Raw genomic sequence first — 22,117 nt, forward strand, 5'->3', positions numbered from 1 at the left:
CCTGCCAGCTGGAATCAGACAAGACCCGAAACAAAACTCATCCACACACACACACACACAGAGATGACGCATCACATTAAATACATGTTTTATCTGAACATTAAGAGGCATTAAAGACAACATCCAGACCTTGGATCTTTATCAAATCTTCTCTCAGATGTTATCGGCACAAACAAGTGAATGAAGTATCAATCTCTATTGGACATGTATCTGAAATGCTTGATTCTGTGTTTGGTCCACAGAGATATTGTATAGTTTGTCTTAGGTAAATGATCTGTTTTTGTGTCACTGCTTGCAGTCTTTACTAGACACAATAATGCATGTAATGAACATTTACGCATTTCATGGACACATTTGTCCAACTGAGGTGAACACCTGTAAATAAGCATGTTAAAGCAGTTAAGAAAAATAAGTCACCTGATCGATGATCAAATATTTCATCTCAAATCACCATCACATTAACAATGACAACGTCAAAATGATGTTTATTGTGTTTTTAGAGATGGAAGTTTCTGATTGGATAACTTGAGTTTAATCTCTGTTTAGACGTAGAGAGCTTGTGTATTCTGTCTCTGTGATCTCGTTACGTTGTACTGGAGTCAGAATAACACACTTTTAACAGATCTCAACAGAACTGAAAACTCAACGACTCTTCGTTCCTGAACCTCAGAAGATCAGTTTCACTGCTTGCACAGGGGAATCTTTCCTTTGTTTTAATCATGGACTGCCAGAGAATACTTCCATTATTCAAGCATCACATCAAACCTATGGAGATATTAAACGCTTTGATTCTAAACAGAACCTGATTGTACCTGCCGTGACTTCACCAGAGTATCGTGTTCAAAAGACCGTCATGTATCATAATGTGACTCATTCAAACTTCCTACAGAAAGAATATGTGTGTGATTCTGAGAATCAACAGAGTGCATTTGATTCTCACACAAACAGACAATAACATCATTTCCTGCTGCTGCAGTAAACCTGCGCGTCTTCTCCTGTTTCCCAGAGGCCTTTGAGGCAACCGTGAGGAGAACAATAGTGTTCTGTGAGGAGAGAGAGCTGAATTTATCAAACACACACACCTTACACACACACACTCTCTCTCTCTCTCTCACATGAAAACACACACTCTCTCTTTCACACACACTCACTCGTGCACACACACACTCTCATGAAAACACACTCTCTCTCTCCTTCACACACACACACACTCTCTCTTTCACACACACTCACTCGTGCACACACACACTCTCATGAAAACACACTCTCTCTCTCCTTCACACACACACACACTCTCTCTTTCACACACACTCACTCGTGCACACACACACTCTCTCTCTCCTTTACACACACACACACTCTCTCTCTCTCTCTCTCTCACACATGAAAACACACACTCACTCGTGCACGCACGCACACACACACACACTCTCTCCATAACACACACACACACACACACTCACCCGTGCACGCACGCACACACACACTCATGAAAACACACTCTCTCTCTCCTTTACACACACACACACACACACACACTCTCATGAAAACACACTCTCTCTCTCCTTTACACACACACACACACACTCTCTCTCTCTCTCTCACACATGAAAACACACACTCACTCGTGCACGCACACACACACACACAGACGCACACACACACACTCTCTCTCTCTCTCTCTCTCTCACACATGAAAACACACACTCACTCGTGCACGCACACACACACACACAGACGCACACACACACACTCTCTCTCTCTCTCACACATGAAAACACACACACTCTCTTTCACACACACACTCACTCGTGCACGCACACACACACACACACACACGCACACACACTCTCTCTCTCTCTCACACATGAAAACACACACACTCTCTTTCACACACTCACTCGTGCACGCACACACACACCTTCAGTTTTTGACTGCTGCGGTGTGTCTGGGGTTTGAAGATCAAGTTTCTACATTTCCCACAATCTGGATGATTGGGAATAACTTCAGGTCTTTACATGACACCAATCACCAGACAGTTTGACGTACAGCTGTCACACGTACAATCCAGTTTCACAATCTTTTCACTTCAACCTTCTTATTTCAGGATGAACTATTGCATTCACAAAAAACTTGCTAACAGAAAAAAATGGTGTAATTGAAGTCGAGAGTTTAACTCCAGCAAACGTGAGCCGTTGGGCTGATATGATTACATCTAAGCACAGGATCAGTGCGGTACGCTGGGATTTATCAGGTCGAGCGCTCCGCTGTGTGTGTGTGTCTGTGTCGGACAGGCGGCTCATTCTCCGGGCAGAAACCGGACTGCGGTGAGTCTTGACCCGCGGGTCCAGCGAGCGCTCGCACCTGTATGGAGCCTCTGTGTGTCGGGCCAACTGAACCCTGGCCTGAGAAAAAAAAACTCTCACACAAGAGACCGATTCAGCCCTCACGGCCCCCCCACTACCATCTTAAACAACTGATCTCAGGACAGATGAGCGGTCAGAGGTGAACGCTGGAACACACACACAGAATAAAGCAGTTCTGTTATTAAACAGCGTTTATTAAAAATAATGATGAGCAGAAAACACCAGCATTACTTCACAAGTCTAACTTTCTCTTTGAGGACTTTAAACTTTGGGTTGTTGTTGATTTTTTTGTTGAACAGAGCGAGAAGTTCATCCTCCGATCTGTAGTTGGAGCTTCCGGTGAATGAATAGTATTGAGCTAAAACCTGAAAAGTAAACAACAGACACACAATCTATGATCAATAACAGAACCGCCATCCACCCTAATGACACATGAAGGAATGAGAATGAATGATAGAGGGATCGTTACAGTTAGCTGTGCTGAATGGTTAAAAAACTAACCAATCAAATTCATTTATCCTAAAAGAAGTCGAAAGAATGAAACTACTTATTTTCAAAATAAAAGTCTCCAGTCAGCTGATCACTGAAAGAAGTTACATATCATAATAAAACGACACTCACCTTCTTTCTCAGTTTTTTGACAGCAAGCCCTTCATCTGGAGCATCTCTCAGAACAGCCTTTATCGTTCCTTTCCAATTAAACTTCCCTAGGACACAATAAACAGACTCAGAACTTAAAAGTTTAACAGATACATAAACTCTTTGTGATAACACAACGAAACAAAAAGACAAGAAAAGGAGAACGAGAGAGTGATGAAGAAACAGGCGAACGAATACAGTTACGAATGTCACACTGATGACAGAATGATCTTTTATTATTTTATCATTTTGTTTTTATTTCAAATTCCCCACAGAAAGAAAAAATAAAGTAGCTTTCATATGTGAAGTATTTAATTCACAGGACTAACAAATTCAAATGACTAAAGAAATTATAACTTCCCATAATTCATACTATGGGTGATATGCAGCACATGTGAGCTCTTGAGTCGACAACCTAGTTATATACACATTTCAACACTTTCCCTTCATCTATAATATTTGCCATCTCAGCCAGTAATAGTGTTCAATTCATTTTTCTTAAGTGTTTCTTAAATTGATATAAATTCATTCGCGCTGATCAAATGAATCCATCACTACATGAAACACTGTCACAGGGTGTAATGCCTCAATACCTTTAGCATTTGATTCAGACTCCACCTCCTGGTCCACTGGCTCCTCCCCATCTGCGTTCAAACTCTCTGATTGGTCAGAAAAGACAGGAATAAAATGATGGTTTTCAAGATCTAGAGATATATCTACGATATTGTCAAGATGTTTTTACCATCAAACGCCTCTTGTTTTCCTTTCTTGTGCTTTTTCTTCCTCTTGTCTTCTGTGTTCTGAAGGTTTTCTTCTGTCTGCCGTTTCCTCTTTTTTCTCGTCTGTTTCTCACAGGTGTCGTGTCCGTTCTGCTCCAAGGTCTCTTCTGATCTCACTTTAGGATTTGTTTTGTTCTCAGCGGAACACTCACTAAGTGTTTGTCTAGTTTGTGTGTTATTTTCCTGCAAAAACATCATTATAAACAAATATAAACACGTGTCGTGAGTCTAAAATCTTTGGATTGCTCTTTCATTGCTCGGGAGATTTGATTATTATATTTATTCGTATTATCATACATTTTCAATAATATTGATTTTTGATTGCCGTCTTGACAGATCCATTGCTCTCCATCTAATGTCACTGATAATTAGCAGAAACAAGGATAAAGACCGTCTAACACTTACGCTGCTGGCAGCCGTTGAAAAGATCTCCCAGACCTGCTCGATTAAAGGCGGACTGTGGATCTTCAGACTGTTCTTCATCCAGTTCTGCACAAGAACAACATCATGACCATCATAAATCAACACATAAACCATCACGCTGAATGAAGATCCACCACGGTGGGTTTGAGATCTTCACCTGAAACTTTGCTCTCTTCCTGGGCACGTTCTCATACGAGCTGACCTGATCCAGAACCTGATGCAGTTTGGGATCAATGTCGGGTCGCTTCATGGCCTCCTGGATTCTCTGGAACACAACAGAAGCTTTGAGTTCTCCGGAGGATCTCTCAGGTAGAGCTGCACGATTAATCCTTAAAAGATCGCAATCTTGATTCAAACACCCACACGATGTAATTAATGATCATCAACGATTCTCCTGCGTCACCTCAGACTAAAGTCATAACCTTTAATTGCAGGTGTCACCTTATGAATTAGTTTTACTGTATAAATATTTCATATTTATACAAATTACTTTAATACATTAATAGTTTTTATAAAGTTTAACTTTAACATTTAAGGTAAAACAAAAAAGTTACCACTTTTATTCACCTACGGTAATTGTTGTAAAAAAATCCTTAATTACTTTTTATGTCATTCAGAATCGTGGTCTCTATTGGAAACGAAATAACTGTGATTCTCAATTTATCCAGAATCGAGCCGCTCTGAGGATATTTCTGACAGCTCTGAGATGATTTACCTGAATCCACTGCTGCTGCTTCACGTCGCCTTTATTCGCCTTCGCCTGGAAATCTTTCCCTCCGTATTTCTGATCTTCACTGATGCATTTGTTGTGGTTTCTATAATCTTCACCCCTGTGCACAGACAACAAGGGTCACAATCATCACGACACAACACACAAACACACAGCGGCATGAGCATCTACACAACATCACACTCACCAGAAATCTTTTCCACAGTCGATGCAGGACAAGACCTGACATCCACCACACTTCAGTACGTGTTTGTCCACTTGAGCCTTCTTCAGTGACTCTCCACAGGCGTTACATGTGAAGAACACCATCCTGATCAATCTGATCTCTCCCCAGCTGATCCTTCAGTACGATGAATCTGATCTCTCCAGCTGATCCTTCAGTAAGATGAATCTGATCTCTCCAGCTGATCCTTCAGTAAGATGAATCTGATCTCTCCAGCTGATCCTTCAGTAAAATGAATCTGATCTCTCCAGCTGATCCTCCAGTACGGTGAATCTGATCTCTCCAGCTGATCCTCCAGTACGGTGAATCTGATCTCTCCAGCTGATCCTCCAGTACAGTGAATCTGATCTCTCCAGCTGATCCTTCAGTAAGATGAATCTGATCTCTCCAGCTGATCCTTCAGTATGATGAATCTGATCTCTCCAGCTGATCCTTCAGTAAGATGAATCTGATCTCTCCAGCTGATCCTTCAGTACGGTGAATCTGATCTCTCCAGCTGATCCTTCAGTACGGTGAATCTGATCTCTCCAGCTGATCCTTCAGTAAGATGAATCTGATCTCTCCAGCTGATCCTTCAGTAAGATGAATCTGATCTCTCCAGCTGATCCTTCAGTAAGATGAATCTGATCTCTCCAGCTGATCCTCCAGTACGGTGAATCTGATCTCTCCAGCTGATCCTCCAGTACGGTGAATCTGATCTCTCCAGCTGATCCTCCAGTACGGTGAATCTGATCTCTCCAGCTGATCCTTCAGTAAGATGAATCTGATCTCTCCAGCTGATCCTTCAGTACGGTGAATCTGATCTCTCCAGCTGATCCTTCAGTACGGTGAATCTGATCGTTCCGTCTGATTTCAACTCCTGGGATGAGAAAGCTCACATCACGCATTGAACCTTATTAATTCGACTTCTTTGTATTCGTATGTTTATTGCGTGTGTGACCCACCGAGGCAAACTCCAACTTACTTGATCCAGCGAGTCTGATCTCTCCTTCAGTCCGATCACGTGCAGAACAGCAGCTCGAGTGACTGATCTGTCCGGTCTGATCTTCTCACTCTCTGGCGAATGTTTTATTCGAGTCTAACTCGGGTCCAGCGCACTGGATCTCCACGTGAGGTGAAACAGGAATGAGTCACGTGATCCCGGTGCGACTGGTTTCATTCCGGACTGAAACACGAAACACCCGTAAAACAATCCGATTTTCAATTTCTAAACTTTCAATGTAGTCCAATTATGTCAGCCAATACCCAGTTAAACAAACTTCACGATGCATTCGTCAAACTAGAACAAGTTCAATTCCTTTACGTGTTATTGAATTCTTGAAAATATGTAGCCGATTTGAAAAGTAGGACAGATGTGCCTGAGGACTCTTAATTTGTAAAGAGGAAGTGAGCGATCCGCGCGGTGCCTGCTCATCCTAACAAAAGGTGAGAAAAGTAACAACCTTTATTATTTAAACAAGCACTTTTAACGCATAAACACACGCGAACATTCCACGAAACATCAACATCACGTGACGCGTTTCAGTAAATGATGTGACCGAGAGCATCAGACCAGGTGCGCGCGTCTGCTCGAGGCTCATTTTCTCATGGCTGGTCAAGAACACGCACGCACGCACACGCACACACTTCTGTCATTATGAGCAGCAGCATCACTTTGACTGAGTCACAGATGCACTGGATAAGTTAAGAGTATAGAAAGATCTGCACTACATACTTGACATGCGTCTGTGTGTTGTGTGCGCACGCGCAGATGGACGGGTTGAGCAGTCACAGTGTGTATGTGCTGCAGCAGCTGCAGGAGCAGCGCATTCAGGGTTTACTGTGTGACTGCATGCTGGTGGTGAAGGGGGTCTGCTTCAAAGCACACAAGAACGTGCTGGCTGCCTTTAGTGCATACTTCAGGTGACACACACTACAGATGTCTGATGTGACACACTAATGAGTGTTGTGTGACGTTCAGTGTTGAATGATGTTCCATCAGATCTCTGTTCCAGAACTCTCCAGCGCAGAAGAGCGATGTCTTTCATCTGAGCATTCAGGATGTGGGCGGCATGGGTCAGATTCTGGATTACATGTACACTTCACACCTGGAGCTCAACCAAGACAACGTTCACACACTGATGGAGATCGCACACATCCTGCAGGTCACGGACATGACACGCATGATTTGGGCTCTAAAACAGCCATGTTTCGTTCTAGACCTGTATTTGACTCTTTCTTCAGTGGAACTTAAAAGAAGATATTGTGAGAATAGGGCTGTGCGATATGCGATACCATATTTCTTTTTCTAAAATCAATTTAAATTGTATTAAAATATTTGAAGGAAATGATATAACCAACATATATTCCACATTATTTCAGGAAAAGGAAAGCATCGCTACGACTTCTGAAGGTGAACACTGTTGCATTAAACAAATCGGACATTTTGTAAACAAACAAAAATAAATCAAACAAATTTCGCTTCGAGGATTGTTGTTTGATATCCCAACTAACATCCACCTGCCAGATAGATACTATACTATCCACATCGACCCTAAACTTTGACCAAACATAACAAAGAATCGTGATATTTCAATAAATTGCACAGCCCCGGTGAGAAATGTCTCGGTGGTTTTGTGTCAAATAAAGGAAGTCAATGGGGTTCAGTGTTGATTGATCAACAAGAAATATCTTCTTTCGAGATCTGCACAAGAAAGAAACCCACACAGGTGTGACACGACATGAGAGTAAATAAATGATCAATAATTATGTTCTGATCTATGGCATCACGGGTGGTTTGTGTCTGTGCAGGTGTCTAACATCCTAAACATGTGTCACACGTTCCTGAAGCCATGTGTGACAGCGCCGGACGCCTCCTTCTCTCTGCTTGCTGATGTCTCTTACGACCAGGACTGTGTGTTGAGAAACTCTTTGTCCTCAGAAGCCGATCTCCACAAACATCTGCTCATCCCCGCCGATGACCCGTACAAACGTGGGCAGCCCGCGCCGGCCCCGAGCAACACCTCGCTAGAGCCAGACGCCCCGGACCGACAGCCGCCGCACGGCTACAAGCTCAGAAACTTCTACACCAAGCAGTATTTCAAACAGAGCGCTAACCAGAACCTTGCATCGTTTGGAGGAGCAGACGAGCCGTTTAACACGAGCACTGCTAACCAATCCCTGCCTCAGAACCAAACACACACCTCCAGTCTCGTGACGGACTCCGCCCACCCACCCGAGGCCCCTCCCACTAAAAAGAACGTGTACCTGAAGAAGTTTAACTACCTGCGCTCTCACGTCAGCGTGGATGAGGCGGAGCACTGTGCCGATGCTCCATGTGACCAACAGGAGGCGCCGCCGACCCAGCCCACAGCGGTGACCTCTGACCCTGCTGATGCTGCTGAGATCGCGACCTCTGACCCAGCAGAGGTGTCAGAGTTAAAGACGACACCTGCAGGAGAGACACGTGACCCTGACACTGAGAGGTCAGAGGTCAACGTTAACAAATACTGCTGTGAGGTGTGTGGAAAGACCTTTAAGCATCCCAGTAACCTTGAGCTGCACACACGCTCACACACAGGTAACAAAACACACACACACACACACACACACGCTTGCAGATCTCATCTCACACTGATGTGTTTCTGTTGTGTGTGTTTGACAGGAGAGAAGCCGTTTCAGTGTAACGTGTGCGGGAAAAGATTTTCACAGGTAAATCTGGTCTGATGTTTGTTACTCGACACAGTGAAACACAAGAGGGATAAATGTGTGTGTGTGTGTGTGTAGGCAGGAAACCTCCAGACACATTTAAGACGTCACACAGGAGACAAACCCTACATCTGTGAGCTCTGTGGAAAAAGGTATATGTGTTACTGCAGAGAAAGGTTGTGACGGGCGACACAAACCCGCACAACTCAACAAATGTCTGAGGTGTTTGTGCAGCAGCGTTTGATGTTTCTGCTGTTTTTTGTGTTGTTGAGTTTTGCGGCAGCAGGTGATGTTCAGCGTCACATTCTGATTCATTCAGGAGCTCGACCGCACCTGTGTGACTTCTGTGGACGAGGTGAGAAATAAAACGTGAGATAGACATGAGCTAAAGGGGAAGTTCACCTAAAAATCTACTTTGTGTGATTATTTTCTGCCCTATATGACGTGAAACATGTTAAGAGAACTCCCGGCGTTTTCGGAGCATCTGAGAGATTTCCAGGCCTCCTCATAGACATCATGGTGTCAGTTGTTGTCAAGGTCCAGAAAAGCACTAAAGTCATGTGACATCGGTCCATCTGCTCATAGTGGATCAGTTGAATTGATCTGAAGCCACGAGAATGATTTATGTGCCCAAAACAAACCAAAATATGACTTTAGTGGATATTTTCTCCTCTGTCTTGTCAGTGTATGGCGTGCGTTCATGAGAGCACTTCTTCTTCTTTGATGAGAGCACTTCTTCTTCTTCTTCTTTGATGAGAGCAGGTTGACGTATGTGTATTAGGTTTGTGTGCTGAACGCCACATGTGGCCTCTATTGGACGCCGGCGCTCTGACTCACAACACAGTGCTCTCGTCCAAGAAGAAGAAGAAAAGAAGAAGAAGAAGTGCTCTCATGAACGTGAGCCTTACACTGACAAGACAGGAGAATATATCCATTAAAGTCGTATTTTGGTTTGTTTTGGGCACATAAATCATTCCCGTCGCTTCAACTGTTCCACTATGAGCGGATGGACCGATGTCACATGACTTTAGTGCTTTTCTGGACCTTGACAACAACTGACACCATGATGTCTATGAGGAGGCCTGGAAATCTCTCCGATGCTCCGAAAACGCCGGGAGTTCTCTTAACATGTTTCACGTCATATAGGGCAGAAAATAATCACACAAAGTAGATTTTCGGGTGAACTTCCCTTTTAAATTGATTGTGTGTGTGTGTGTCAGGCTTTAGTAACTTCAGTAATCTAAAGGAACACAAGAAAACTCATAGCACAGAGAACGAGTTCACCTGCGATCAGTGTGGAAAATCTTTCAACATGCAGCGGAAACTCTTTAAACACAAAGTGAGACATGCTGGAGACAAACCATACAGTTGCCAGACCTGCGGTGAGACACGTACTCTTAAAATGACATTTTCGAGCTGTTAAATGTCCTGTTTAGAACATTAAAAACATGTTTATTGCAGAAGAATCGTTCAGTACTAATTAGTGTGTGTGTGTGTAGGGAAGTGTTTTGCTGGGTCAGGTGATCTACAGCGTCACGTGCGCTCACACACAGGTGAACGGCCGTATGTATGCGACACTTGCGGGAAAGGTTTCACACGCAGCGCAGTTCTGCGCAGACACCGCAGCACACGCTGCATGCCTGCAGACGCTGAGCAGACACTCTGTGCAGACGCACCGCTGGAGAACGCAGACGCTTCACGACGGCCCCTGCAGACACCCGACACACAGTGTGGGACGGCCGGAGGACTCTGCAGCAGCGGTGCGATGTGGGGGCGGGCCATGAAAACTCTGCAGAGTGACACTGAAATGGACCAATGAGAGTCTATCATTTACTGTGACGTGATTGTGTGTAGAGTGATTTCTCTCAGGGATTTCTGACAGCTGTTCGAATGATATGTTTTTTGAAACACAAGATTGTGTTGTGATTGTGTGCATCTCAGTTTTTGTATGATGATACCTTTACTGGAAAAAATCTATTCAATACAGTGCAAAATTCAAAATACTGGTGACACTGCTATAAAAATCTATACTTCAAATTCTGCCGAATGAATACAGTACATTTTGCCCTTTTTTTTGTTTGTTTACATAGTTTTACAGTGTTGAGTTCCTGATCACATCTGCGGTATTCATCTGACAAACACACAACTGCATTCACACTCTACTGAAGCCATAAGACACACACACACACACACTAAACAATTATAACACAACTCTCTGAGAAGGTCTCCAGATGCTTTTGAATGTAAATGAATGATCACTTGTGTGTGATGTGAATGTGCAAGTAGTAGACAAGTAGAAAATCTTTTTATTCTTAAATATTCTTCTGGTCTTTGTCTCTTGGCTTTCCTGTATCTCAGTGTTAACAGCATTGAGTTAACAATGCAAGGTTGTGTGTTGGATCCCAGGGGATTGCAGATACCTGTGTATAAGTGTATAGGATAATGCAAATGCCTAAATATCTCATATTCACATTGACAGAGTTTATAAATGATGGATTATTCGTGTCATAAATCACTTTAAACCGTAATTTACAGTCATTTCACTACAGCTGTGATACAAACACTGGTTAAATTAACTGTAACATCAGAGTAAGTGTTTTTATGAAACACCAGCATTATGATGATTGCATCAAAAGACAACATTCTGACAATCACGTCATTGATGTTAATCAGAAAAAATGAAATAAATTGTCAAAATCAAGCACTTAAGAAAAAACACAAAATGACTTCACTGATAAATGTTTATTGAATATTGTACTTTACATGCTCCACCTTTAGATGATTGATATCATGATGTGCTGTAGACGCTATCGTCCACTAGAGGGAGCTGCACTCATCCACACACGCACACGCACACGCACACACACACACACACACACACACACACACACACACACTGTTGTGAGTGGTTTGATGGAGTCCTTTAGCCATCATACCAGTCTAGAAACAGCAGTGAAAATGAACACATGACCAGAAAGAACAGAATCCACACGCGGAAGCCGGCGTTGTTCTGTATAGCCTGAACAAACACAAACACACAGAGAATGTGATTTAAAGGTCAAATTATGATAAAAAACATACAAACACACTATTCAGGTGTATTATCTTGCCTCTCTTATATCTTCATTTCCCTCCTTTACATTTTCTGTGGCACCAACAACCAGCTGATGAATGTTGTCGATCTCAGTATCCTAGAACACACACACACACAGAGAGAGTTCAGTGAGAGTAAGTGATCAGTATGATGTGTGTGTGTGCGCATGTGTGTGTGTGTGTGTTGTGTGATTTTGTGTTCTCTGACCTGCTGAAGGACTTTTTCAGTGAAGATCTCCTGCAGACGAGAGATTTCCACAACCTTCCCCTCAATGTGCCTGGAACACACACACACAGTTTAACATCAATCTTGTTTATGATTGGTCTTTCTGATGGAATAGCTGACTGTGATTGGTTTGTGTTTATGGCTATATGATGTCAACTTATGTCTAAAAATCTGTAATGTAAAACACACACTGTGTGTGTGTGTGTGTCTCACCTGACTTCATCTAAGAGACTGTTCATTTCACCAACCAGACGCTGATTCTCCTGCTCAAACTAACACACACACATATATATGAAAGATTATATATCAGGCTAACAATATTTTCTATCCATTAAACGCTCACAAACACATCATAAGACTCAAAGACAAACATGATTATGAGTGTTTGTACAACTAGTTGGTTGTCATGATATTTCGCACTGATAGGGACATTTGACCTTCACCACTCACACTACACATGACACACACACACACACACATCCTGTACCATCTGTATCTCCTCTGGTGAGAGGTCATCCTCCACTCTGCTGTCCTCCCACAGGTCAACATTACTGTCTGACACCGACTTATCTGCAATACACACACACACACACGTCAGGCACTGGTGTGTGTGTCTGTGTTTGTGTGCGTGTGCATGCGTGAGTCTGTGTGTGTGTGTGCATGTGTGTGTGTCTGTGTGCGTGTGCATGCGTGTCTAACCTTTGTTGTCGTTATCCTCCACATCAGTCTGTGGTTTGTCTTTACAGGGTGTCTCAGGTTCTAATCTGGATCTGTAAACACATCAAAGTTTCACATTTCAAGTTTTTAAATCACACAATACAGTGGAGTTACTGTACACTATCAACACATTACACTTGCCGGTTCATTTGAATTTGCAGTTGTTTCCTAGATGCTGATTGGTCGGTAGTGTTGGTTAATTGCTGATAAATGTGATGTGAGACACTGCAGCACATTAATACTGTCAATAGACCGTTTCACCGGATGCGCGTGTCCGCACTTAACTGCGTTTGGCTAGTGTCTAATAATATTACTTTTTATGTTTTATTTGATTTATATTAATATTAATTTATGTTATCATTGTATTGTATAATAATTGTATTAAATACACAATTTGTTGAATTTTGGCATATAGCGTATGGTTGAGTTTGGCAGTATAAATTCTAAATATTGGAGGGACTAGTTTAGCCGAGTAACGCTTCTTTTCGGTTTGTCTGATGGTTTTCAGAAATAATCTACAGGCGCTCTATTGTTTGTGAATGTGTACCGGAAGTTAAGGGCAGTAATGCCGTGTCTACACCGGACTGACAAGACACGCTTGTTTGTGTGGACATATTCTTTTATTATAATGGGTGCTAATGCATTCTATTGTCTTTTATCACGTCCAGTGTAGACACGGTGTAACATTTGTTTATGTTGTCACTTTGACACTGTCTATGTCAGAAAGAGTTTCATCTAACAAAATCATGACATCTAATAATGAATAATCATATATTACATACAGTCACAGCTGAGAGGTTGTGTGTGTTGAGTAACATCCTTCAGACAGACTATACAAACACCTTCTGTACTGTACTTACAGTCTCTTTTTGTCCACGACTCTCTTCACGCGTACTGCTCTCTGTTCAGAATACAGTTTACACACTCCTGCACACAAACACACATTAACATTCACATGTTCACTAAGCAGAATTCATATACACACACAGATTGAATATGTGTACAGTAAACTCTCTTTATCACATTCAGTCACGCTGATTCAGTGTGTGTGAGGAAATCTGCTCACAAGAGCTCACACGACACAAACCTTAATGTCAAAGAAAAGTCAATGAAACTACATGAGATGTCTCTTCCTCTACTACTGACACCAGCTTTATATAAGCAAAGTCCGTTTACGGACGTCATGTCAGTCGGCGGCCATGTTTGTAACGGTCCTACGGTCAACAGTCCTATCTGATAGAACGGGGGAAGGCAGATATTTATAAAATCACAATTAAACAGCAAATTCCTGATCAATATTTAACTCTGACATGAACTGTATCATAACTTTGGTTTGCTCAGCTTAAATTGGGCACAGGCTGACAAGCACCCAATGAGAGCCTGCCCAAGAGAATCGCTGTCAGTCTTTACTGATTGCCGATTGGCTCGTTTAACTAGAAGGCGGGACTTCCTTCGCCATTCATTGTAACGGCATTGGCGCAGCTTGTTAATATCAATATTTCTTATATTAGTCATGTGTTCATCGAATTAATGATTTAACATGTCAGTGAGACTAAATGTTGGAACTGTGTGTGTCTGTGTGTTCGCGTGTGTGAGTCTGCGCGTGTGCACGTGTGTGAGTCTGCGCGTGTGCACGTGTGTGAGTCTGCGCGTGTGCACGTGTGTGAGTCTGCGCGTGTGCACGTGTGTGAGTCTGTGCGTGTGCACGTGTGTGAGTCTGTGCGTGTGCACGTGTCTGAGTCTGTGTGTTCGCGTGTGTAAGTCTGTATGTTCGCGTGTGTAAGTCTGTATGTGTGTGTGTCCGTGTGTGTGTGTGTGTGTGTGTGTGTGTGTGTGTGTGTGTGTGTGTGTGTGTGTGCGTGCGTGCGCGTGTTCACCTTTAAGATAAACCTCTATGAGATCCAACACAGCTGCACGATGATTCTTCACCTGTGCTGAGACCACCTGTTTGTCTCCTAGAAAACCAACACACAGAGAGTTCCCAAAGAAAGTTTGTTTACATGAAGTATCTGATTTGTGTGTGTGTGTGTGTGTCTGTGTGTGTGTCATACTCTCAGATCGCAGTTGACCGATGGCGTCTGCACAGGTTCTCATGAAGATTTGAGCATCCTGATCGATTTGATCTCTCTCGCTGTCTGTCATGTGGGACACATCTGGGGACATGAAACTGTCAACACACACCTTGAGCGAACTGTTCATTCAGAAGTTATTACAGTCTAGAGTTTGGCATAAGAGACGTGCAAGTTCACGACTGACCTGCCTGCGTTGACATAATCCTTCCTGTGCTGGAGCAGAAAATCCTTCAGCTTTGAGATGTTAGAAATCTACAGCAGAAATATCACACAGATCAAAACTCAACTGAAGAAATAACAAACTCAACTCAACTCACTGTGTTAGGACGTCTGCATATAACATTACATTCATGAAAATTCAACACGGTCTCTTCGGTGTGTGTGTAGTCTGTGTGTTTCATTTCAACCTCCGGTACAGTGCGCCACACACACACACACACACACACACACACACACACACACACACACACACACACACACACACACTAAGTGATGTGAGAGTGACAGATGCAGTGAATTATTTTGCTAATGTTACTCAACTGTTTCTGGTCCTTTAATAACACCAATTATATAATTGCTGCTGTTGTAGAATTTGACCCGAACAGAATCAAGTGACTCACAATCATGACTTCAAAACACACACACACACACACACACACACACACACACAGAGAGGCAGTTTAATTGTAACAGACACAATAACACCATCAGACGAGGTCAAAGGTCATATGCAGTTTCACACACTCATACCCCACAAACACATTCAGTTAAAGGTACTTTACTATAATGGACTCATCTCTTATTTTCAGGCTTTGATTTCACTTTATTTAATCTGAAATAGCTACATTTAAATAAACTACCACATTAAATCACCGTTTAGTCTATCAAACTGATTTCCCACAGATAGGGATCCAAAAAATGAAAATCGATTATAATATGTGACGATTAAAATCGGTGGAGACGTTAAAGAGTCGCAGTTGATGTTTTGAACAGCAGGGGCGCTGTTTTCTTGGTAAATGTGGACACGCAGATATTTCTTAAAAAGTCAAAGTTAGGAAAAGCACCGACAGAGTCTTAGTTTGTTTATATTAAAGAGATTTTTGTATTTTTTGTTTTAAAACTGCACTTTAGTTATTTGACATAAAATGTGCAAGATTACAGAAATAATAAAAGGGATGTTGTTCATGAATAAAATCGCAGCGTGAGATCAGAATCGCGGATCGTCACATGTTATCGATCTATCATCCGTCAATCATCTATTGAGAATGAAGTGATCAGTGACGTCAGCAGAGGGCAGCAGTGAGCCGGACATGAGCGATGCGCGCGCGTGATTCCCACAGTGGTCCTGGAGGCCTGCGTGAGGTCACAGGGATCAATTGCTGTGGTAATTTAAGACCCTAAAGAGCAATTAATACCCAAACAATGACCGCAGCACCAGTGTGTGTGTGTGTGTGTGTGTGTGTGTGTGTGTGTGTGTGTGTGTGTGTGTGTGTGTGAGGGGCTAAAGGAGACAGTCTGCCTGGCTGCATTTAATCTCATCATCAGAGACCTTCAGTTTACCTCACATGCACACGCACGCACGCACACACACAAGCGGCAAAGTCACGCGTCTGTTCTCGTTCCCGCGGAGCCGTTGCCATAGTAACTCGATAGTAATCATCACTTCTATGGTTTGGGTCAGTTTTGGGGTTTTGTCGCCGGCTTAGTTTCTGAGGAGAGACGCGTTGACCGCGCGGTACAATACTCTCTCTATGAACAAGCGCTGAACGATTAAAGGTGAACACAAACTCACTGTAAACCGGTTTATAGTTCACGTGTTGTTTGTTCCCTGAAAGGTCAAAGAGTTTGTGTTCAGTTTGCGAAGCTGATTAAAGCGATTCGCTGTTTATGAAAGATTCGCGTCTCTAACGTCAGCGTTCCGTGGAAAGTGAAAAGCGTCACCGAACATCAGGTAGTCATTTCACCTGAACGGCTCGTCACCGCAGACTGAAGCAAATCAAATTTAGCAGTTTGTTCTCCAGAACTAAATAAACTCACATGGAGATTTTTTCTCGACGTTTATTCACGGACAGAAGCTTCTGGAGCGCGGATAGAATCTCAACAAACACTCTCTGTGATCCACAGAACGACATTCATTTTTGACGGGACTTTATCCGCCATCTTATGTTCAAAGAAGAAGTTAACACGGCTGCAAAATATAGAACATTAGCCAAATATTCAGCTAATCGCTGTTGTTCGTTTGAAACCTCATTATCTCATTATTTTAGGGTTTTCGTGTTTTTCGGTATAGTCCCACCTCTTTTTTGTTGCTGACGTCATGTGGTGAAGAGTTGTTGTTGAGGGGGAGAGAGGAGCTTAGTGTTTTTGATTAAAGATTACGTGTACAGATTTTTTTTTAAAGAATGGTGTGCACAGATAAATCATTTATAATAATCACTGCAACACTGTGTACAACACTTAGATTTGTCCTGTTTGATTTCATGGTGACTTTAAAGAGCACTGTGTATTTTCTAAAAGGAAATCATCGAATTTGCACATCTGAAGTTTTAGAAGGACAGCGACGAAATGTGCACATCACAATGGTTTGAATTAAATTGTAAGATAAGTTTTAATGAACTGCAACAGAATAACATGTTTACTTTCAGAACTCTCAATGATGCTTTCTTTTCTCAGAAACAATAAAACATGAATTTTGGCTATATCATTTTTAATGTGGTTCAGATTTATCTTACAAACGTAACGCATTACTGTATCACATCATTTTCTTCAGTATTATCCAGTCCTAGAAGTTAGTGATGTCATGGGCTGCAATTTCCCAAAATTATTTTTATATTGGTCTGACTTCAGAAATCTTTCCACGAACATGTTACATCTGGTTTCTTTAAGGGTATTGTGGGAAAACTGTGCAGGTTTGGACCTGTAAAACAAGTAAAGATTCACCATTCTCGCGAATCGTCGCAATTGGACAATAGAAATTAATCTTGATGATCAAACCAAATCAAAGTAGCCTCATGATTGATATATTTCATTAACATCATCCAGGTCTGGTTTTTTGGTCCGAACTGAAGTCTGCACTTTCACACAGAGAGTTTAACTGGTTGTTTACCCTTCATAAACATCAGAGAGTCACAACGCTCAGTACGAGGTAAAAGAATCTGATGTGACCGACTCCGTTTCCATTAGTCCATCAAATTCTCCAGCGCTCTCTCTCACCCAGAGCAGAAAACATCCAGACGCATTTGACATTGTTTATTTTCCCTCATGCTTTTCTATCTGTCTTGTGAAGGCTGGTGGGGAGGAGAGAACATCTGCTGGGCATTAGGAGCTCTCTGCGCTGGTACTAGAGAACTAATTTAATATAGACTTTGTTTTGATCTTGCACCTCTAATCACGGCCTCCAGTGGATCCACTTTCGTAGAGAAACTCAATGAAAATGTTATTGCAGCATGTTTACAGAGCCAAAACATGGGCTGCTGAGACCGGACTTCACATCACATCCACTGCAACACAGTGCTGTCCACAAACTAAAAAAACAATATTCTACTATTCATGAGCCAGTGTGTGTGTGTGTGTGTCACCCGAACTCAAAATCTGAAAAATCTGTGCACTACCACGATATACCGTATACCTGTTTAATCAATCCAGAATCAAACATGACACAATGTCATGTGTCGTAACACAATTATTGTGCACTGAAAATCCACTCACATTAACCATCCAAATCCAGAAACTTAAATACGGAGATTCAAATGATCTTCAACAGCCTCAAACAAACTCATAGAGAACGAGTGAATTTCAAATAAATATAAGACGACATTTACTGAGACATGCTTGTATAGTTTAATACCATTTCAGAAATGCTATCTTTCTTTCTATAGCACATTTAACTACAACAGATGTTGCCCAACGTGCTTTACAATCACTAAAAGACACAAAAGAAGCATTTCAAAAACAAAGATAAACACAAACAGCAATACTCAGGGCTGTATGTTAAGTGTTTTTGCACGCAGCACTGGTGCTACAGAGGTTTAAGTTTTGTAGCACAAGTAAAACATCTGTTATGTTAGAAAAAATATACACTTACAAATATTTAACAGATAGTTTAGGACATTAATGTTGCAGTTGGGTTAATTGGGGCCATTTGATTTAGTTTCCGTTTAAAACATTTCTGAGTTCTGTATTTTCTGTTTTCCATTATTTTAGAAATACAGTAATTATATATAAAAAAGTAGATGTTATTTACATGTCAATACATATCATTTACAATGGTAAACTGCAATAAAATTCCTCCTTTTACAGATACAATGGAGTTTTTTAAATATATATTTAATAAATATTACTTTAGTAAATATAAATATACTCTAGTGTTTATAGTTAATTTACTGCTACAATTTAATAAAATAAATATTATAAAACAATACAATGTTTTTAATCTGGATTTTTCAAGTTAGACTTTTATTTTGACAGGTCGTCGAAAGAGTGTGGTTGACGATATCTTTTCTCTAACAGTGAAATGTTAATGAAATAAACTCTAATCAGCTCTTGAGATCATTATGTTCATGTCCTCATACAGAGACACTGGCAAATGTATTCTTAGCACAGCTCTGGCAATAAAACACATACACGTACAAGGTAGAGATCAAACACCCCATCACGAGGATCTCCAAAATTATTTAAAAGATGAGTTTTTAACATGACCTTAAAATTGAATTTGCTTTGTATAGAAATCACCGTTTGAAGTTTAAACTGTGAACCAACAGATTTTTAAGATCAAGCGATAACTGTAAGGCTTCATCTCTAGAAGAAATCTCACAGTATTCGGAAAAAGATCACTTCTAATAATAAAAAGAAAAGATCATTTTGCATTTTAAAAGAGAACTCAGCAATAACTCTGGCCACAGGGCTCCCGCTTTGGCTGTGTCACTCAAAATTCATCCACAGCTCTCAGATTCTGAACTGAACTGTGTGTTACGTCTAACACAGCAAAATACAGATACAATAATGCACTTTGATGTCTAGAATCAGCACAAAAATAAGCTTTTGTCTGGCAGCCCGTAGACTGAGACATTGCACATTGAGTTTGAAACCTCAAGAAAATATGGACCATGCGGGCCGCCTCACTTCTGATATCTCACTGTATCACACACACCGAACACAGTGTATTCATGACTTCAACATGTGCCAGAACCTATTTTAGATTTAGTCTTGCAACCATCATTTCTACACAACTCATCACACTAAAGCTGTTGTATTATGAGGAATTGTTGCACGAGCAATCTTACGGACGTCATATTCATATTACTTATTGCTTCAGGCTCTGTTGTGATGGTTCATGAGTTGATGTGTGTGGGATTTGAACCTAGAAGCTTTCAGTTACCAGCAGCACAGATGTTTAACCACGAAGATCCACAAACCGACTCATTTTAAACAAACGTGATTTTTCTCTGTTTCTGTAAATCTGCTGCTATTAAAAACAAAAAAACCATCAGATGACACGCTTAACAATTACAACAATGTTGCACTATATTTATATGAACATCTTCCTAAGTCCTTCGCAACGCAATGAATTCCTACTGTGAAACATGACGCAATGATTCACTACGACACAAACATACACACGTGTCAGTAGATTTAACGATGACGAAACATCTCAGTTCAGCAAAAATAAAGTTGTATTTCTTTGAATCAGAACATGATTTGATGGTTCAGCCCAACTGCCTCAGTGTGGATAAAGTGAACATAGATCGTCTCACCACTTCTTTGGCTTTACAGCTGAACGTGTTTCTCTGTCGCGTGTTTCTCCTCGCGACGCTCGGTTCGTCTCTCGCGGCGGTGTCGATGAGTCCGAGCGCTTTATTTCGCGTTTTCACCGTTTTCACACTCGCTTTGAATAATAACGTAATATCGGCAGCCATGACTGACTGACACGTCGCACCTCTGACGTCATCCACCTGCGGCGGGCGCGAGTGCAGCCGCGCTCGTTTCCATGGTTACACCAGAGGTTACGCATCTGTGACTGACGCGCCGTCAGCTTATGCAGCGTTCCAGCATGGACATTAACAACACGAAAACAGTAAACACTTTAAATATAGATTTCCTAGTAATCACTAACTTGCCACATAAAATAGATAATTAAAGAATTATGAAATAAACAAAGAATTACGGGGGGCATTAAAGGGACAGTTCACCCCAAAATGTTCCAAATCTGTATAAATGTCAGATAAAGATATTTGGACAAATGCTTGTGACCAAACAGTTCTTGGACCTCATTGACTACCATAGTAGAAAAAATGACAATGGTAGTGAAAATAGGCATCATTTTTATAGAGTAATGACAACATTTAACTTTTTGGGTGAACTATCAATCCCTTTAATTTTACAATGTAAGTTAAGTATTTTACTTTTGAAATAGCCAAAAGCAGATCAGTTTTGTATGGGGTGTGATAGTAGACGCCTTTACTGTTAGGTGTTTTTGTGGGCGGAGCTTAGATGGAGACAGAAAGATCCACCTGTCCACATTGCTAATGCTAGGCAACACGTTTTGTTTGCTTGCTTTTTGACAATGACTAGAAAAAAATCTGCATAAATGTGATCATAAGAACACTCGCTGTCTAGGAGAACGATTGTTTTTGAAAATACTTTGAACTTTAACGCAAGGATACGTGTTTTTTGATGATTGTTTCTGTTCAGCTCGTTTTATTGTGTTTAACTACAGCTATTGTCAGTGTTTTTGTTTGGCAGTGGCAGCAGGTATGTGTTCAAATATCAAATTGTAGACTGTATTCTGTCGATTGTGCCACAACACAACAAGATGATATTTTAAACTCCTCATGTAGCTGAATCTGTGGCCACCTCCTTTTGTTTGGCCTCCAGCTAATGCCGTGAAGTAAAGGGGTCTATAGGCCTAGCCATATATTCCCGTGTGCCAGGTGGCATGTAAATAACAATGTGGTAGTTGTAATTTATTAATTTATTTCAAAGAATCACGGTCTCATCTCACAGGACAGTATTTATTTTATCTAGATGATTATCTAAGGCTTGATATCTGTCCTGCATGAAGACACATAAAAACGTTTAACATATACAAATATTGCTTCAGATGTCTCTGTATACACACGTATATATATATATATATATATATATAAACAACATACACATATAA

The 22,117-nt window shown here is 41.4% G+C and overlaps 3 protein-coding genes across 7 annotated transcripts; 1 reads left to right on the plus strand and 2 right to left on the minus strand.

Moving 5' to 3' along the window:
- Positions 1-2,532: 2,532 nt before the first annotated feature.
- Positions 2,533-6,940, minus strand: lyar (Ly1 antibody reactive homolog (mouse)). 2 transcript variants are annotated; one of them, XM_079480446.1, is made up of 10 exons: positions 6,875-6,940; positions 6,125-6,325; positions 5,125-6,019; positions 4,923-5,037; positions 4,365-4,472; positions 4,190-4,273; positions 3,748-3,967; positions 3,599-3,664; positions 2,988-3,073; positions 2,533-2,731 (listed from the first exon to the last, which is right to left on the minus strand). In XM_079480446.1, exons 3-10 carry the CDS (start codon positions 5,244-5,246, stop codon positions 2,594-2,596), a joined length of 939 nt encoding a protein of 312 aa, XP_079336572.1. In that variant the 5' UTR covers positions 5,247-6,019; positions 6,125-6,325; positions 6,875-6,940; the 3' UTR covers positions 2,533-2,593. The 2 variants fall into 2 exon arrangements, with proteins under 2 accessions (XP_079336572.1, XP_079336573.1); XM_079480447.1 differs by lacking the exon at positions 6,875-6,940 and having other exon boundaries at positions 6,105-6,545.
- zbtb49 (zinc finger and BTB domain containing 49) lies at positions 6,515-11,554 on the plus strand. Of its 3 annotated transcripts, none has more exons than XM_079480442.1 (9): positions 6,515-6,585; positions 6,911-7,062; positions 7,142-7,304; positions 7,951-8,719; positions 8,804-8,850; positions 8,926-8,999; positions 9,120-9,202; positions 10,068-10,229; positions 10,347-11,554. In XM_079480442.1, exons 2-9 carry the CDS (start codon positions 6,911-6,913, stop codon positions 10,664-10,666), a joined length of 1,770 nt encoding a protein of 589 aa, XP_079336568.1. In that variant the 5' UTR covers positions 6,515-6,585; the 3' UTR covers positions 10,667-11,554. The 3 variants fall into 3 exon arrangements, with proteins under 3 accessions (XP_079336568.1, XP_079336569.1, XP_079336567.1); XM_079480443.1 differs by having other exon boundaries at positions 6,530-6,585; positions 6,950-7,062; positions 10,347-11,546; XM_079480441.1 differs by lacking the exon at positions 6,515-6,585 and having other exon boundaries at positions 6,639-7,062; positions 10,347-11,546.
- Positions 11,135-20,963, minus strand: stx18 (syntaxin 18). 2 transcript variants are annotated; one of them, XM_079480444.1, is made up of 11 exons: positions 20,709-20,963; positions 15,140-15,207; positions 14,935-15,050; positions 14,761-14,838; positions 13,744-13,810; positions 12,866-12,936; positions 12,654-12,736; positions 12,380-12,438; positions 12,149-12,218; positions 11,958-12,038; positions 11,135-11,866 (listed from the first exon to the last, which is right to left on the minus strand). In XM_079480444.1, the coding sequence occupies exons 1-11, from the start codon at positions 20,868-20,870 to the stop codon at positions 11,771-11,773; spliced, it is 951 nt and encodes a 316-aa protein (XP_079336570.1). In that variant the 5' UTR covers positions 20,871-20,963; the 3' UTR covers positions 11,135-11,770. The 2 variants fall into 2 exon arrangements, with proteins under 2 accessions (XP_079336570.1, XP_079336571.1); XM_079480445.1 differs by having other exon boundaries at positions 11,572-11,866; positions 14,935-15,036; positions 20,709-20,931.
- Positions 20,964-22,117: the final 1,154 nt, after the last annotated feature.

This window comes from Barbatula barbatula (assembly GCF_947034865.1).
Source record: "Barbatula barbatula genome assembly, chromosome: 18".
NCBI classification, from domain to species: Eukaryota; Metazoa; Chordata; class Actinopteri; order Cypriniformes; family Nemacheilidae; genus Barbatula; species Barbatula barbatula.